Source organism: Poecilia mexicana, unplaced genomic scaffold (genome assembly GCF_051168715.1).
Source record: "Poecilia mexicana isolate PSO_F unplaced genomic scaffold, ASM5116871v1 scaffold_17, whole genome shotgun sequence".
Lineage (NCBI taxonomy): Eukaryota > Metazoa > Chordata > Actinopteri > Cyprinodontiformes > Poeciliidae > Poecilia > Poecilia mexicana.
In genome coordinates this window covers 18,695,914-18,714,755 of record NW_028263386.1, presented here as the reverse complement: position 1 = coordinate 18,714,755, position 18,842 = coordinate 18,695,914, and the positions used below count along the sequence as shown (strand labels likewise).

The following is an 18,842-nucleotide window of genomic DNA, read 5'->3' as shown; positions in this document are numbered from 1 at the left end:
ACTGCATAGTTTGTGCAATAAATTTTAATTTATGGATTGTAAATAATTTTAAAAAATCACCCAAATTCATATTTTTGTACGTAAGTGATTTTATTTTGTTGTCCATAAAAAGGTCAAGATTCAGTCCCATGAATTCATTTCATTACATCATATTTTCAGTTCAAAAAAGCAACATAAAATTACAAATTATAATACAAAGAAAAGAACAGGTAAGTACAGTAACCATATAAACAGTCTACTAATAGGTTCTACATCCCCCGCCCCCCACCCCAACATCGGACCCGGTCAATCTCTAGCACAAAAAAAAAAAATCAACATTACATCAGTTAGTATCAGCATTAAAAAATTCAGATAAACGTCTTTTTTTTTTTTTCTTTCTTTTTTTTGGAGTTTTAATGTTTCAACGCCATGAATTCACCTTTATCCTCACATTAACACAAGATTATGCTCCATCCCATCATTTGCTCTGCAAAACACAACAGACATGCATACAGTTTTTTACTGCTTATCCCCCCCACCCTCCCCAATCAATGAACATTCAAGGCCAAAGGATACAATATATCAACCATAGTGGTGCATCGATAAACGGTACGTTTCCAACCCAGATTCTCCAAACCAGTGAGGTCTCCCTGGTTTCCCCATTCCGGTAGAAAACTGAGGACAAATTTTACTTCCAGAGAGAGAGAGAGAGAGAGACAGACTTTTTTACTCTCTCAAATTCTTCTGACTCAATTTCTGAGTTTGAGAATGCAACGGATTTCCATCGTTCAAACATCACATACGCAAAGCACAGGATGAGAACGGAAGAAGAAGAAAAGAGAAATATCCCTGTTCGAGCAGACAGGAGGTGAGTGGCGGTTCAGAAAACGTCTTCTGCTGCTTCCCCAGACCCACGCGCACTCCCAAAATGGAGCAATCAGGTCAGCGCCGGTTAATAAATGTTCCCTTTGATACAATGCGGCCACAATCGCTGAAATTGATGGATCTCCTGGGCAGCAAACGCCTTGTACTACAGCAGGTCTGCACACAGGACCTGCTGGTGGTACTTCACCCAGAAAAACCTGTATCCATGATGCTTTTCTCCTTTAGAACACAGTCAATGATAATGAAAAGACACGGACGTACATTTTATACCCTTGTTACACTTTGGATGCTTTATACAATAGTGCTGAACTTAAGACCTGCTTTTTCATGCTAGATCAGATATAAATATATATATAAATGTGTAAATACATATAGTGTGTGTGTGTTTGTGTATGTATGTCGATGTGCAAAGGTGTGTGTGTGTGTGTGCGCGTACGTGTGGTGGAACCTGCACCACACCAACAGTGACGAGGCTCAAGTATGGCTTGTGTCAGACATTGCAGTGTGCTGCCAGCCACAAGAAGAGCTTCTGTACATTTAGGGCCAGAGATGGAAACACAAACAGGAAGGTACAGGAAGCTATATTCCATTCTGACACCTCATCTGAATCACATTATCAGTCCCAACATCACGAAGGATGATTATGAAACAATCAACTCAGGAAAAATTACATCGAAGCTAAAATTCGCCTAGCGAATGAGCTGCTGCGGCGGTGGCGGCTAGAAACGGATGAATGCTGACCGGCAAAATTCAGGTTACGCGCGACATCGGAATAACAACGGATGTAATTCGTGTTGGTTTGTTGGAGCAGACAGCAAGCTGTTGGAGTCAACTTTTATCAAAGCATCAAGCTCCAAAACATTTAATTACGTTTGTTTCAATTCTCAAGAGGCGTCTCACTCAAGAGGCAGCTGGACAGTTTCCAGCAAAGCTTAGAAAAAGCAATGAAAACAAAAACAAAACAATGGCTCTCTCCAAAAATTAAAACATTTACAGTGCCATTCAGACATTGACATGACTACTATAATCCATGATTTTCTGATTTATTTTAGACTTTTAATTATGCATCTGAACCATTTTCCCAGGGTGGAAGGATTATACAACGCAACTTCACTTTTTCAAATCACAAAACACATCAGGTGCTCAAATATGTCCTTACACTTTGGACAAATGCCTTAGCAAGTTAGAAATTTCACACTTTTTGTAGCTGCGGTTCTGACTGAATATTTGAAACACTTTAAATTTAATTAGTTTGTCTGCTCCAAGCGGTCAGCTGTGGATGAAAGGAAATTCACTGGGGTGTGAAAGCTGCTGAAACACCAGTATCAACGTCCAGTGAACCGAGTTTGATATCAGCAAGGACTGAGGGGCAGCGGAGCGAGGAAGAGCTGCTCCAAAACCCGAAACCTGCAGTTGGCCACAAAGTCAAGCCGAAGGTTTTATGGTGAAGGGAGACAATGACCCAGTTGAGAAGATACAAGTATGTCAGTGAGGCTTTCAAGCATAAAACTATATTTAACCAACGAAGGGTGGAGGCAGCATCATGCTGAGAGGTCAATTCTGCTGACAGCAGTACAGGAACAATAAAAAAAAAGATGGAGGACTGCCTCCACATTACTCAACTCAAACCAGTAGACATATGATTGGGTTTTCAACAGGAACGATGATCCCAAATATAAATAGAAACTGGTTTTTAAGTTGACCAACTTCAAGCTTTTGGAATTTGCTGGAAAAACTGCTGGACCATCTTTAAAAGCTGGATCCGTGTTCAGATATTCAGGCAGGATTCTGCCACAAACATGTTGGAGCTTCCTGAAACTTGTGCGGCTTGCCTTCAACTTACTACGAGACATATATCCAAATATCAGTAAGGATGCATTTGAAGTTTGTGTCAATTAAAGAAAATCCAAAATAAATGTAAATCCCCAAGTTCGTTCTTTTTTCTAAGAAAAAAGTGACAAAGTTGCATCATGCTCCATTCCACCCAATAAACAAGAACACTAAAATAACTCACACGTCATTATAGCCTTTCAATCACAGCAACCTCTCTGCTGCGTCACCTCGTTGCGGTCTTATGAGGTGCTACTTTCTTTACCGCTTCTTGTTCGGGAGCAGCCACTTCCTGGAGTGTCTGCAAACGTCTCTTTAAATCTTTTGGCGCTCCCACTCTGGGTTTACACCATAAAATGACAGAGCAGACTTGCACTTAAAAAAAAAAAAAAAAAAAAAAAACCCCGAGAAAATTAAAACCTTTTTTGAATGGGAAATCTAATTTATTCCCCTGAAACACGTTTCGGCTACTTAGTGGAAAGTTTAGGACATGGAAGTTGGCCTTTTGAGATTTAATAACGAGGGAAAGTATGAGACACTCTGCAGCCACGCAAGCTGTGAAAAGATTTCAGGCTACAACAAGAGGACAGGAGACAGATCACCCCCAAACCACACATTAAGTAGGTTAGTGTTAGCTGGAGAAAAACTTGGGAATGCCCTGGCAGTCAGATTGATGTCCATTAAAAAGATAAACAAGTAGTGGAGACGGGGGGGGGAGGGGGATACATGCTTGATCAGTATTTGTCCACTGGAAAAGAGAACTAGTCAAACTGTGGAGGTATTCTTCATTATTGTACACAAATCACATGATTAAAAAAACAAAAAAGAAACATCAATATTGATGTCCTCATTAGCCTTCCACTACTCTAGGTTTCCAAGTCATCAGGATGTCCTTCATTTCTACACACATTCACTCACGCATACCAATGTGTGCACACAGATCCAGAGAAGTTTGAACGCACACACAATCACACACACACACAATCGCAGCATACTCACCAACACCACTTCAGAATTACATCTGTGTGCCTTTGTGGACAAAAAAAAAAAAAAAAAAAATCTCTCGCTTATCAATTGAATTAAGTCGACGTGTTTTCGACGTGCAATTCCACGTCGTCCTACGACGCTTGCAGCTCTGAAATGACTTCACCAGTTCTGTAGTGTTTCACCAACACTGTACAAATGTATAAAGCTAATGACGTTTTAAAAAAATTTTTTTTTTGTCACCTTTAAAAACAGGAAACACAACGTCGGGTCGTGTTTGTGTTGAACCTGCAGGCGTGCTGCTTTAAAGACACACAGATGTGACCAAAAATCACTCACGCGTTCATCGCAAACACGCTTCCACACACCCACATACACAGTGTCATAGATACAAACACGTAGAGGCTGCTTGTTTCTCAGGCGTGCTGCGCAGCCAGGTCCTGGTTGATGAAGCGCCGTAGCCTCTCCAAGTACTGACTGTAAAGCTCGATGTCGTTGTGGCCGGCCCCCTCCACCCACAGGGGCTCCACGGCCTTGGGACAGCGCTCGAACAGGGCGAGGCCGTGGGAGAAGTCGATCACCTCGTCTTCTGTGCCGTGAATGATGAGCACTGGAGACGGGATCTTGGAAACCTTCTCGATGCTGGAAGAGATTTATGGATTTCAGTCGCATTTTAATGCAAGAGCCGTAACGTCACACATGCAATGCGTCTCGAGTGCATCGGATTACGTCCGTAAGAATTTTGTGGATTCTTCTCCAGTAAAAACAAACAAACAAAAAACTGAGTATTCAGAAAGTATCAAGCATAAAAATCATCAAGAAATGGTCCTACAATATATCCTGGGGTAAAAAAATAATTAAACAGATGCAGTCAACGCTCATTATCTAACTCAAATACAACCTTGTTTCCAAAAGACTGTTTTGGAGCCTCAATGGGAAAAACACGCCAATCTATTGTCTACATTTAATTAAAAACAAACAATTCTAACCTTGATGCAGGTTTTTTTTTTTTCTTTTTTTTTTCAGGCCGTTACTTCATCTCTAACAACATTCACCACATGTCAAAATTAATATACATTTAACAGTTTTTCTTAAAAGAGGACTCGCACAGAATAAAAAACGTGTTGCTTTTTTGAGTCTGATAGAACAAAATCGTTTCATTTAAAGTCATTACTAAACTCCTAAAATATGACAAAGCATACCATTTCCTTTAGCTTTTCTTTCTTATTTTTGAAAGAAAAGGGGGAAAAAGGAATAAACTGAAAGTTGATTTCAGTCTGACAAATCAAAAATAGCTAACTTTTTGTCTTCCTCCTTCAGTAAAAGCGTCAACACCAAAGAGTGTTGTCTCAGACCGCTGCCTCGTTTTCGCTGAGCAGTATGACACGAGTCCATGTTGGTAGTTTACTTTCTGACTGATGCTTTTTGCTTCACTACTGAAAAATGTAAAATTGTTTTTGGGTTTTTTTTTGACAAAAAAAAAATCTTAACTGATTGTTTTGACCAAAACAATAATAATTTAACTAAGTTTCTATCTGGACTAGAACAATTAGTTTACTTGACAGGATGCCAAAGATGCCGTTAAGCCTGCAGGGAATCTTCTCGACTCGATATAGATTTTAGCAACTGCGTTGCGTTTTGAAATTTTATTCATGAGTTGCTTTTTTGGGAAATTTCATATTTATGCCCGAGGTGAGGAACTTACTTGGGGAACGCATCAAAGCAGTAAGTTTTCTTTGTGTCAGGGAAGGCCACCCTCATGCCGGAGGTGAGAGGAGAATGAAGGACCACCGCAGCGCACTCGAACCTCGATGCTAAGTCTACTGTGGGCACTGTGCCAATGCTCTGTCCGTACAGGATGATATTTTCAGGGCTGATGCCATACCTGTGAAACAAGCCAATAAATTACAGAACAAAACAGAAAAACGACCTGAACAAAACTTTTTTTTTTAATAATGTGGTCGACAAATACTTTTACAAATACCAAGTTTTGCAATTTAAAGATATTATAATCAACACAGTGCGTGATGAGTGTTAAAGTGCTTCACATAATAAGTTTCCACGAGTGAGAAAAGCAACAAGCTATTCCTCCCAACAGTTAATTGTGATATTACCTTTTAATGTCTTGATTTGCACTGAGATTTTAAAGGGAAAATTACTACTATACTTAATTACGCTTTGCAATTTGCCCTTTAAGGCTTTATGTCATGTTAAATTTACACAGCTCTTTTCTAAAATAAAAAGAATTATTGAGTCGCAGATTTAGTTATTTTGAAACTAGGATAAGGTCCCAAGAGCTTTATAATATCGTTTTTATTTAATGCAGTAGTTAGAAATGCACAGATTGAGCTTTTCAAGCCAATATTGATTACTATTTTTTTTAAGCCTGAGCTGCCCACGGTCCTGACTGATTTTTTTTTTTCGCTTGATCTGTTTCAAAATATATGACACAGAATAGAGTCAACTGGAATTTCAAGTTCAGCGGATGTTCCTCTTGTTTCACCAAATGGGATTTAGGAAAATCCAGTACAAATAGAGTAGGCTGTGAACTTAACCCAATCTCAATGTTTCAATCTTTTATTTCCTTGCTTTTATATTTTATCTACAGACCTCACAAAATAAATTTGGTAACTCAATACTAACAATTCATACTGGACTGCATCATGTTATTGGTTCCGTTTTTATATTTGTACTTTTTAGTAGCTTTACTTGTGCACTAGCGTATTGAGATTGTAATAAATTTCACAAAATAATTACATTTCTCTCTCATAACTTCTTTACAAGAGAAAGTGTCTGTATTTATTATTCCATACATATATGTAGTTTATTGCTGTTCAAATAACAGCAGTGATGGGCTTAGTATTTTAATATCTAAGCCTCATCAGGCAGGTATTTGTAACAATAACATATTAAACTCTTTGCCTATTAATTTCTCTATAATAATGTGGAGCACTGACAGTCTTTTGGATCTAAATTACTAATTTTATAGGCGTCTTACGTAATTATTAATAATTATACACAGCCAAAACCATACTCCTACTGTACAACAAAACTATAAATATCTTATAATAAAGAGTTACTGCAACTATCTGGTAACTGGTCTAACTTAAAAATGAGCCACTGTTAAAAAAAATAAAATAAAGAGCCAGCTAAATTAAAACGAATCTTGCCTCCTTACCGAGAGCGCAGGGCGTGCCACGCAGCATCGATGTCTGAGTAAAGGTTCTTCTCGGATGGCTTGCCGGTACTAACGCCATAGCCTGAGTAGTCGTAGGAGAAGATGTTGCAGTTGATGCGGGTGCCCAAGCCGATGTAGAAGCTGCTCATCTGACCCAGGTCTACGGCGTTGCCATGCGAGAACAACACTGTGAACCTGAGCGACGGACAGGGAAGAGAAGGATGGGAGTTAGTAGAGCGCAAAGACTGGAAACTCAAACCTGAAATTTGTTGTACAACGCTGGTGGCTTGCTAACAGGTTTATGAAGCGCACGTCTGAGCGTCGACAGTCTCACAGTGGTGATTCATGTCTCACCTGGCGTTGGGAGCACAGCGTATGTACATGCATCCAACCCTGTTCCCTCGGCTAGATCTGGTCAGGAACACGTCGGTCACATCCAGTTCTCTCTGCGAATACTGGAACTCGGCTCTTTCTGTGAGGTGCAACTTCCACCTGCCTTCAGGCCCAGCGATGCTGCTGCTGCTGGTGGTGGCAGCGCCACCACTGCTGCCGCCGCCTCCTCCTCCTCCTCCTCCACTCCCACCTCCTCCACCGCCTCCTCTGTCTGATCCACCAGCGTTACCCAGCCGCGAACGCAGTCCCGGCGCTCCGAGTGACGGCGGAGCAGCTCCAGAGTTGGCGGCAGACACGGTTGTTGCTCCAGATCCGGGATCTGGATCGGGGAGCAAAGCATAAGTGGGCTCTGGAGGGAGAAAAGCCAGTTTGGCTGCAATGCGGCTGGGACAGGGGGGGCAGCAAAAGAGGCAACAAAGCTCTCGTATGGACAGGCCGTTCATCTTCTGGCACAAATCTGAAGAGGAGAGACAGCGAATTAGTAAAAAATATTAAAACATATGAAAAACAAAATTATTTAAAACTAGTTGACCCGTTTTTATTTATTTTTTTTTATATTTTTTGACTGATATTCGAAAATTTCTTCTTGACAACTGTATAACATTTACATAAGAAGCTGAATAAGCAGTTGCTTTAGTGTTCACATAAAATAGAGTTTGATCTACATAGCAATGAATGCAACTCCATGGCAGGCGGTGAATGACCTTACATGGAGAAGTTTCTATAAAACGGATCCAAGGAATGACCCCAGAGGAACTCCACAACTAATTGAGCAATAATGCGACTTAGCATTACCTATGCAAACATGCTCCATTTTGTCTGTGAGGTCGGCTCAATATTTGTGATGTGGGATGACTCAAACAAAACAAAAAAAATGCTGCAAAAATATTTTTTAAATACATTGTTTTGAGTCTTTAAAACAATCCATTTTGATTTCAATAAAAACTAATCTGAATCAGTTCATTTAGAATAAGTGAAGGAAAAAAAAAGATGATTAGAACACTGAGCAGAGAAAAGAGCAGGAAAGGTTTATATCCAGCTATAGATCAACATGAACCTTTTACTGTGTTTCGTTGGGTTTGTGATAAGTGGAGCTTTTCTTGTGAGGAAAAGCCACAAGAAAAAGCAACAATAAAAAGAGATGGCCACTCGCTTTACTCAAAGTGCAACAAAAGCTCACCACTGAATGCCAATTAATTCTAACTTGACAGAGAAGGAAAAACATCTGCGTATATCTGTATCTCGGAAGGAGAGTGGAGATAGAAAATATTGACGCAATTTTATAGAGAGATGGTCATTTTACAAGAAATAGAAGTAGTGCAATAAAAGAAATGTGGGGTCAATGTTATGCTCAAAGTATCATAAAACTGCTTATGATTTTTATTTTCTCCAGATCAAGAATCCAGCTGAAAAATCACCAAATTATAAGTAAATAATTTTTATAATTTGCACCTTTAGACACAAGTCTAGGACTAACAATGAGTCAACTGTTTAAAAGCCAGTGCCTGTTGGCAATCGAAAAGCTGATAAATCTAATAAAGTTGCCAAGAGAGTCGTTTGCTTAAAAAAAGAAACACATTTACAAAATATGTTGCTTGAAAAAAGTAATTTAACACAGAAGCAAGATATCAGTTACTCAGAATATGTGGTGTCAAATATCTGAAGCATAAAATAGCAACACTGTAAACGTGGTTTTGATGTTTAAGGTGAACAAGACAAGCCTAAAAATACAAAAAAAGAATTTAGCAAATGACTCCCAACACTTTATTACTTTTTACATTAATTTTTAAAAATGTACCCAAAGAAATATTACTCTGGATAATCTGATCAACTCAGTCCAACAAAGTCATAATCTGAGAAAGCAATAATCAGCATGACATGTGTCATGATGTTTTTTTAGTCTGATATGGAGGCGTATAAAGATATACAGCTAAGCCAAACAAAAGAGCAGCACTATTATTATGCATTAATGCGATTAACAGCTTCTCTAAAAGTGTGCTCTGCAGAAAAGGGAGACTACAGCAGAAGAAGAGCAATCTAAACTAAGGCTGATCACTGTGGATGTCGCGACAACGATTGACAACTTTGGATTTGCTCTGAAGTCCAAAGCCCGGCTCTGCTGACACCTTTAGAGACAGGACTTACTCAAATCCCTGTTCACATTCAGACTACTGCTACACAACATTATAAACCATCCAGGTCTGGAGGGTCCTGAGGACACTAGAAATTTAATTTATTGTTGACATGAAAAATTTCTTACAGTAATAAATATTTGGGTTTATCATGAGAAAAGCCTGAAAACTGTTGTCAAAATAGGTGGGTTTTTTAAAATGTTGGTTACATGAGAGTATCGGTTAATGTGAAAATATTACTGATGCAATTATTGTGTGTGGTGTAGTGATGAAAGTCACTTCTCTTCATGCAACAGGCCTCCTGGAAAGCCGTTTTGAAATGGGATTCCAGTATTTTGGGGGTCTGTGTGGCTCTGAGTGCAGAAACATGTCGTCGCAGCTACACAGTGGCCTAAACAAATAAAATACTAGAAATAGGTTCTAAATATATATTGTATTTTGATTATTTAAAAAAAATACCACAAAATTGTGTGATAAGATCCATGTTGCCTATCCCTAATCCATGTTAAGTGTGATGAAGCATAAGAGTTCCCAGTCTGGACTGAGAACGCACAACTCCTCCATGGTGACTGGTAGTCGCAGCGTACTAGACATTGGCAGGTACTTCGATTGGTAATCAAAATATGAAACAGCCTTGTGCTAAGGGAAGGGCTACTAGCCAGGATCACCTAACCAACCAATGGCAACAAAGCATCAATACTAAAACTAAAAAAATAAAAAATAAAACAAAACATATAATGCATAGCTCCAAGGAGGAATAAGTACACACACCTCCAAATTGCACCAATTATCAGGTTGCTTTTACACAGCAAAAGGTTGTGAGCTTTTCAGGCTGAGGTTCAAATGCAAACGTTGGGTTATAAAGATTTGAAGGAATCCTGTGATTTTCATACGACCTGTATTAACCGAGGGCAAAGGGGGGCTTCAATTGTAAAAATCCAAACTCTGGCTGGAAGTAAGCATTCCGATTCATCATTATAGGAAAGTTTCTGATAAATAATAAAGTAAATAAACATATGCCTTAACCCTTTTTGGAAAAACTTTAAATCTAAAATGAATTTTTTTTTTTTTGCAACAGCACAAAACTCTCCTTAATATGCTAAATAAATTGAATTGATGTTTTTTTGCACATGATTGACAAAACACAGGAATCGATAAAAAGCAAAACCTCACGATAATTATTTTCACTGATCTGATTCGTATGTGCACCAGTGTGTACAGATACACTTGTGCTTCCAATAAATCATCTGTAGAGAAATCTGGCATGTTGTCATCTGACCCACTGGAAAAGCAGCCTACCACAATGACACATTTATCACCGACTATGAAATATTAGTAATAAACACGGGGACACAGGATGTCACAAGATATTGGACAATAGAGAGGAGAGAGGGAGATGGAGAAAGGCGTTTTATTAGACTTTATTGATTTAACACATGGTCCCTGACAGAAATGACAACATAAACAACATTTAGAAGTCAAAATGCTTCTCTCACAACTTCTCAGTCTCGCACTTTTCCCACTTAGTGACACACAACTGGTTTATTATGCTCATTAGCTCATGTTTGCTCAGCAACACTTAATTAACTACAGAACACATTAATCACTGCAAATGGGGAAAAAGACAAATGAACTAAATTTAGTTTAATGAGGATAAAATAAATTCTAGATGCAAAATATTATGTTCTGTTTTCCCGATTAACGACAGACCTGTGTAGTCACAAAAGTCACTTCAACCTAACCTGTCGGACAACAAGTAGTAGCTGGAAAGAGGCTACAAAGCCACACAAGTAATGAATTTCTATAAGAAAAAATTAACTATTAGGGTTCATTTGAGTGAGCCATTATAACGCCCAGGAGGAGGACGAGATGTAGCATCATTTTAGGCTTCAGTCTTAACTACTTGGCTCTTTGGCTTGTTTGTCTTAAAGACAAAATAAAATATCTGGATTTATTTGAGTCCAATGAAATCACAACCTCGAGGTTCTCCGTTGATGAATGACACAGCAAATGACATCGGAGTGTCGCCCACAGCTCCTGCACGCTCCACCCACATTCCTGCCCATATTTACTCATGACCTGGTCAGAGTCAACTTAAACGTTAACTAGCTACAGTAAGACCTGACATGAAGAAGAAGGGGCTAAACATAGCGGTGGTGGTGAGAGGCCGAGAACAAAATTATGAGATTTTCATCAAGAAGCTGCGACAACGAAGGCCGATTTTGACACGTTGTCACGACGACCATGCTGGGCCTTTTAGTGAAGGAATTTGCCAACGCAAAGTCTCTGTCTGGTACTTTAATAAAATAAATGCCATGTTTATACTTAAACTAATGAGCCCTACAGTTTTATGAAAACATTTTGGATTACATGTCCTACATTATTATTGTGATAGTGCCCTCCTTAATTCACTCACCACTGGTGTTCCTTTCAATGGAGTTGACGTTTTTTGTTAGGATCAAATATTGTCAACTATCAGAAGTTTCTACAGGACAGCCTTTTGTCTGCTTTTCAAAGCTGCAGTCTTCAATGGACTTCCAATTTGCTCCCGCTAAAAGTTTTTATCCTGCAAAGCAGTTTGTTTTAGCGTTAACGCTACCTTACTTACTGTCTGCTTTGATACACTTGTAGGTAGATCGGCTTGTAGCGTGTTTATATTTAGTGTTTCAAAGTTATTTTATTCCTTAATGCTTTGCTTCAGATTGTGTCAATTTTAATAAAGGCAAAGATTTTTTTTTTTCTTTTAAACTTTACTCCTTTCACCAGAATAATAAGAAAAGAGAACCTCAAAAGTTTCTCAGAAGAAAACAATCACCAAAATTTGATATTTTAATCGAAATATTAAAGTTTAGGCCGCAGAAGAGCCTGAAGTTTGATCTCGCAAAAGTAATTTGATGTTTAGAAGTTGCAATATGTTAGAATAGCGCATTGGGGTGATTCTCACGAACATGGTACAACTTACAACAAAAATAAAAATGCATTGTATGCACACAAAAACACACCTTCTTTATAAAATAGAATCTAATTTTATCTTTCAATGTAAAATTATAACCTCTATGCATATTTTTAAAGGTATTTTTAGACATTTTAGTCTGACTTTGGAGAAATAAATTCATTACCGTAACACAATTTTGATGAAGAAATATGAAACCACAAAAACATTTTTCCACTTTTTTTGGACACCATGGACTTCAGTGTCCACAAAGGAGAAGGTACCAACAAAGAATAGTCATTAATAACAAAATTTATTATTTTAATGTAAACAATTATTTCATTACCGTAACATGAATACAATTTTAAAATCTATTTTTGTTCTAATTTTGTGTTAAATCATTAAATTGAAAAAACAACACAACCATAATATAAAAGAGTCTGACCATTTCATTGAGGAATTAAAAAGTTCATGTAATTCTTTTATCTAATCTAAATAAATTATCATAAAATGAGCATAGCGGTAATGAAAAAACGTATGTCGGTAATGAATAAGAATGTTTCGGTAATGAACACTTTATAATTACACTAACATTTAACTACACATAAATAATAAAATGGCATGTAACAAAACATACATCTGCAAATTAAACATTTTACCAACATTGAGCCATGGAAACAAACCCACAACTGACTTTTTTTCATCTCTGCTTATTGCTTGGAATGTAAGGTTGGGCAATTGGACGAATTCATCAATCCTCAGGAATAGTAGGGCTGTAGTGATTCAATAATCTCACGATACAATACAATACACGATATTCTGCTCACGATACCATATATATTGCGATATTCAGCAAACAATACAATTCAATACACTTTTGCAATTTTCTGAAAGATTTTAGAGGGACAGAGTGATTTTGGTGACATTTTGTGACCCGATTGCGTTCATCAGGAAAGCACAAAATGATCTACGCACCCGCTCCAAACGAACAGTTATGCCAGAGGTCAAAAGATGGGGAGGCCTCACAACACATACTGGAGTTCCATGGGAATTCAGGATTTGGAACGGCGTTGGAGTTGGATTGAATTAATTTAACTGAAAACTGATTAAAAGCACCAACTACACAATACCTGGCTCTAGTTGGACATGGACACAGACTTAAAGTCAACAGCTGGACAAAATGAATCAAAGAAGTGTTGAGAAGACATGTTTCTTTTAATTGAAACAGTACAAACTGTAGCTTACATGCATTTGTGAAGTAAATAAAGTGCACCAAGTACCCTGCTCTGAATAGTTTGATACCTTTTTAACCTTGACACTTAACATCTGAAGGAATCACTCTAAGCCTGATGACCTAATCACTCTCCTGGCGAAGCAAGCAGTGAGTGAACAAGATGACAGTTGGATGTTACAATACTTGCATTACTATATCGATTTTTTTCTAGGAAAGAAAATATTGATATATATCGCAAAAATCGATATTACACAGACCTGAATAATAGGCTATGTCCTTCACTGGGTGTTTTTTTAATTTTTATTCATTTATTTTTATGTAAGGGTGATTTATTTATTGAGGTGGCTCGGGCATCCTCACCAGATGCCCAAGCCACCTCAACTGGCTCCTCTCAATGTGGAGGAGCAGTGGCTCTACTCTGAGTCCCTCCCAGATGACCAAGCTCCTCACCTTGTCTCTACAGGAGAGCTCAGAGAAAAAACATTTTAGCCTCTTGTAGCTGTGATCTTGTTCTTTTGGTGATGACCCAAATCTCATGCCCATAAATGAGGGAAGGGTTGTAGATTGGCCAGTAAATTGAGAGCTTTGTCTTTTGACTCAGCTCTCTCTTCACCAGGCCAGACCAGTGCAACTGAGAAAATGTTGCATATTGCTGAACCATAATGGAAAGCCATTACTGCTTACAATGAAAAGCAGTATATGCTTCACTGTGGACGCTGCACCAATCCACCTGTCAATTTCTCACTCCATTTTCCCATCCATGACTACAGATATACTGAGAACTAAACCTGTAGATCATGACCTGATGAAGCCAACAGGACCACATCATCTGCAAAAAGCAGAGATGCGATCCTAAGGCCACCAAAACGGACCCTCTCCACATCTTGGCTGCATTTAGAAATTCTGTCCATGAAAGTAATGAACAGAATCGATGACAAAGGGCAGCCTTGGCGGAGTCCAACTCTCACCGGAAACCAGCCCGACTTACTGTCAGCCCCTACAGGGCTCCCTGAAGGACACGGTCGAACACCTTTTCCAAGTTCACAATACGCATGTAGATTGATTGGGCGAACTTCCACGGACCCTCCAGGACCTGCTGAGGGTGTAGAGCTGGTCTAGTGTTCCACGACCAAGACAAAACCCACACTGCTCTTCCTGAAGCTTAGATTCGACTAATCCAGAACCACAGAATAGACATTACCAGGGAGGCCCAAGAACCCTCTGTAGTTGGAGCATACTCTGTAGGTGGACCACCCCCCTGGGCTGCCAGTCCAGGAGAACTGCCCCCAGTATACATCTTCTTTCACTCATTCACCTTCCAAGTAAAATTTTGATAGCGGAATATCCTTAACTGAATCGAAAAACCATCAAATTGGATCATGAGTTGAAATGGGTCCCTCTGAATCTAAGCATTTTTGGAAATTTTAATTGATATCCAGCACTACTTCCTTTTTCCCTTCACATTAGGTAATTAATATTTGTTGCCATAAAATAGTATAACCATTTTTCATAAGTAGGAAGTAAATAAAAAACTGCTGTAATTGTGTAAAAAAAACAATAAGAAGGAGTATTAAAGTTTAAATGCACTATGTATTTATCTATGTTTTCATTTCAAAAAGACACTGTTCATCACCGTAATCTTGTTTTTCATTACCGCAACAGGTCTAAAATTGCGCGGTAATGAAAGTTGTGCATTACGGTAATGAGTGAAATTCGCATGAGATAGCTTAAAATGGTAGCATGCCATGGTGAGTCAGCTAAAATTTTTTCACCTACAATACAAATTCCCTGATATCTTCTCTACAGAAAAATATCTAATCATTTACTTTTTAAGCACATGAGGTAATGCACATTACGGTAATGATCGCCTATGGTGTGCGAATAGGCGTATGCAAGGAGAAACATAACAATTATCATAATCAAAATATGTCAAACAATCTTATTTTTTAGCCATATTTTGTCTTCTCTTCTTTGTGGTACATTATGGGTCAAAATAACTCAATTTTAAAAAATTCTATAAATTTAACAGGACTTCGAACAAGGTGCTACGGTAATGAGTTTTGCACCTCTGGACACTCACTTTTATTAAAATATATTTTATTATTTAATAGGAAATCATTAGATATTACAATATTGAGCTAGTTTACATTATTTTACACAAGTTGGTAGTATTTTTTTATAAACCAGCTTGAATAATTACAATGATAAATTGAGGTGAAAGCATTTTTTTTTACTGTGGACGCATTACGGTAATGAATTTCTGACTCTAAAATTAGTTAAAAAACATTTAAAAAAATATTTTGGTAACTAACAATTAACTGTGCCAAATATTAGAAATGATGATTGTTCAAATAAAAGTGAATTATTTTTAATTTTCATGAGTATGACTTTAAAATCTTCTTAGACATTCAAATGACTGGGTTCGTGAGAATCACCCATTGTCTTTAACATTCTACAAAGGTAACACCTAAATCACATGGTCTTGGGTCACATTAATTGTTTTGAAACAAAACAAGTAAGCATTGTTAAAATGTTAGAATGTCATTTTTTGTACCAGGTTCTGCAGAACCATCCTGCAAATGTAATACAATGTAGATCTGCCACATTTTCATTCTCAATATAGAGCAGCAACAAAAATATAACTGGCATCAATGTTCCAGTGTTGTAAATTGAGAAAAAAAAAAGTGTGTTCTAAGCTTTAAGACTACACAAAAAAGAACTAAAGAAAAATAAGTTAGGGAGGAATTGATCCAACACCAGAGTGTAGGCGGCAGCGATTTAAGAGGCACATGTTGCCTGCCAAGAAATTAGCACACCAAGATACATAAAATATCCAAACCCAAAAAAATTCTTCGCGTTTGCTCCTTTTGCTCAGATATGCAACCTTATTCACTTATATGGTTTTTGTACCTTTAAGGATACCTATATATCATTTGCAATCCATTTTGTCCTCCCAGTTATCAACATAGCAAGGGTTTGTTGTTGAATCTTTGGTCTGACAATCTCATGCTATATTTTTCTGAAAAGGGGTGGATTTATTATTATTAATATTTTTTTTAACGGATCAAATACTCTTTAAAGCAATTTTAACTTTTAAAACAACCTTAACCTTTCAACCTACACAGATCTTATTAACATTGATAAAAACATATATTATATATATTTGTCCAGATTAAATAACTTACTTTTCTATACTATCCTTTTGAAAAGGTTACCAACATACCACATACCTGTATTTAGAAATCCTTTTTTGTTGAAGTCAACTGGAAAAGCTCTGCACCAATGTCTTGCAGTCTCTTCGGTGAGCCAGCCAGATCCTAGTCAAAGTAAAATGATTTCGTTGAAATTGAACAGTGCACTAATTACGAACAAACAATCAGACAGCCTACACCTTCTTGTATTCCAGTCTAATTTTATAGTAAACTACACGTTTAAAAACCCTTAAAATCACAGATCACACATGTGAGTTTATTTTAAGGACTCGATATAACAAGGATTACTTCTACGAATGCTCCAAAGACAGCAAATTGTTGGTCTCTATGAACAATAGGCAATAAATTGCATGACATCAGATGCTTTTGACAAGGGTAAACAGGGATAATACTCACAGCACTATCTCAGCAAAAACACAGACTCACTGGCATGCTAATGTAACCTGCTTTAAACATGATATAAAGCGTTGGATTTGGTCCGTAATATTAGGATATACAGGCGAGGAGAAAGCCAACACGACAGAAGTCAAACTAATCACCGGAACCTCTGTATTTAGCAGCCAAATCCATCCATCACTACCGCTAGCAGGTTGCCCAGCTAGCGGCGGCTGCTGCTGCTGCTAGCTCATTAGCTTGGCCGTCTGAAAGCGACCTACTTACCGATTCACAGCAAGGCGATAGGCGGGATGGAGAGGTCCTATATGTACTCAGAAGCAGCGTAGGACTACGAAAATCCTTCTTGTGTCTTGACATGGATGGACTTACTCAAGTGTACCAACCAGTTGTCGGTGGCAAGCTAGCTGAAATTCATGGCTACCAGATTTTTTTTTTTTTTTTTTTTTACTACTGCCAGACTTCATCCGGAAGTGACGTAAGAGCGTCAAATCCTCATTCAACCAGGTATCAAAGCTACATATCAAAACTAAACTAAATAGGTATATATTGTAAGTATTTTTTGTCATATATACTGCTTACTAAGAAGAAGAAGAAACATCAAATGCGTTCTTATATATTTTTTTCTCTCATGCAGTTTAGCGCTGTTTACCCTTTATAGACAAATATCATTGCAAAGCAATACAAACCGGGTTCTGTGACTTAAACATTTCATTACGTACTAAAAGATGTACACGGGAGACGACGCTTCCCAGATTCTGAGTAATGGGGAATGGGCAATGTGACTCGCCACCCCAGGCATCTTATTGGGTGTGTAAAGTGTAAGTTTTGTGTATGCAAAGCGTATATTTTGTAAAAAAAAAAAAAAAAAAACATGTACATGAAGATATCATAACTAGCTACTGATTTAAAACGTTCAGCCTGTTGCTAAATAAAAGGGGTATTTTGCTGTTTTTGAGTTAATCTGCACAGTATTTGACTATCTCATGAGCCTGTTTTAGGGTGTGCATGTCAACCCCTGAACAATCAAAACAGACCTCGTGGAGATGTTGGCTGAAGCTTTCAGTAGATTGTCATTGTCCATATCCCTTATGCTGACATGGGCTGAAAGGCTACTCAACAATAAAAAAAATCCATTACACCAAAAGAACATAAAAAAAGCCTAATTACAGTTTGCAAATACACATTGAGACAAAGACCGCCATGTTTGGCAGACAAGTGTGTTAAGAACAACAAAGTCGATATTTGGGAGTGGCAATTAATCCAATTCAGTTTATTAATATGATGGCATTTCACAACAAATGTTATCTGAAGGCACTTCAGAATGAAATCAGTTTGTATAAATAAAGTATATTATTATAGTTGTTAAAAGATTCTCTTTTTTCATAAAGCCCAGCTGATTGCATCAAACTAGTAAGGCAGCATTATTGCCTTTACAGCAATCCGTCAAGCTGGGCATTCATGTAGCAACAGCAGAAAGGAGGATTTCCTTTTAACAGAAAGAGTTACAATGGATCACGAATCTCAGTTACATGGAAACATTTTTGAGCAAAGCTGAAGAGGTGTTTGCAAGCAAGACAGGCTTAAAAACCTGATTCCGTTACATCAGTTCTATCAGTATGAATGGGACAAATTTCCATTAAGATCAAGAATACTTTACGTTGTTCATATTGAAGTGATTGCGACTGAC

The 18,842-nt window shown here is 37.9% G+C and overlaps 1 protein-coding gene across 1 annotated transcript; it reads right to left on the bottom strand.

The window, feature by feature from the left end:
* Nucleotides 1-71: 71 nt before the first annotated feature.
* abhd17aa (abhydrolase domain containing 17A, depalmitoylase a) lies at nt 72-18,340 on the bottom strand. Its single transcript, XM_014988533.2, has 6 exons — nt 17,420-18,340; nt 16,778-16,864; nt 7,211-7,706; nt 6,857-7,051; nt 5,384-5,563; nt 72-4,320 (listed from the first exon to the last, which is right to left on the bottom strand). Exons 3-6 carry the CDS (start codon nt 7,690-7,692, stop codon nt 4,095-4,097), a joined length of 1,083 nt encoding a protein of 360 aa, XP_014844019.2. The 5' UTR covers nt 7,693-7,706; nt 16,778-16,864; nt 17,420-18,340; the 3' UTR covers nt 72-4,094.
* Between the last annotated feature and the right edge of the window lie 502 nt (nt 18,341-18,842).

Coding starts and splice junctions, on each gene's coding strand:
- abhd17aa (XM_014988533.2), bottom strand. CDS start 7,692: ATGAACGGCCTGTCCATACGAGAGCTTTGTTGCCTCTTTTGCTGCCCC. Junction 5,564..6,856: donor TGGCACGCCCTGCGCTCTCG/GTAAGGAGGCAA, acceptor CTTGTTTCACAG/GTATGGCATCAGCCCTGAAA. Junction 4,321..5,383: donor TGCTTTGATGCGTTCCCCAA/GTAAGTTCCTCA, acceptor AATCTCTTCCAG/CATCGAGAAGGTTTCCAAGA.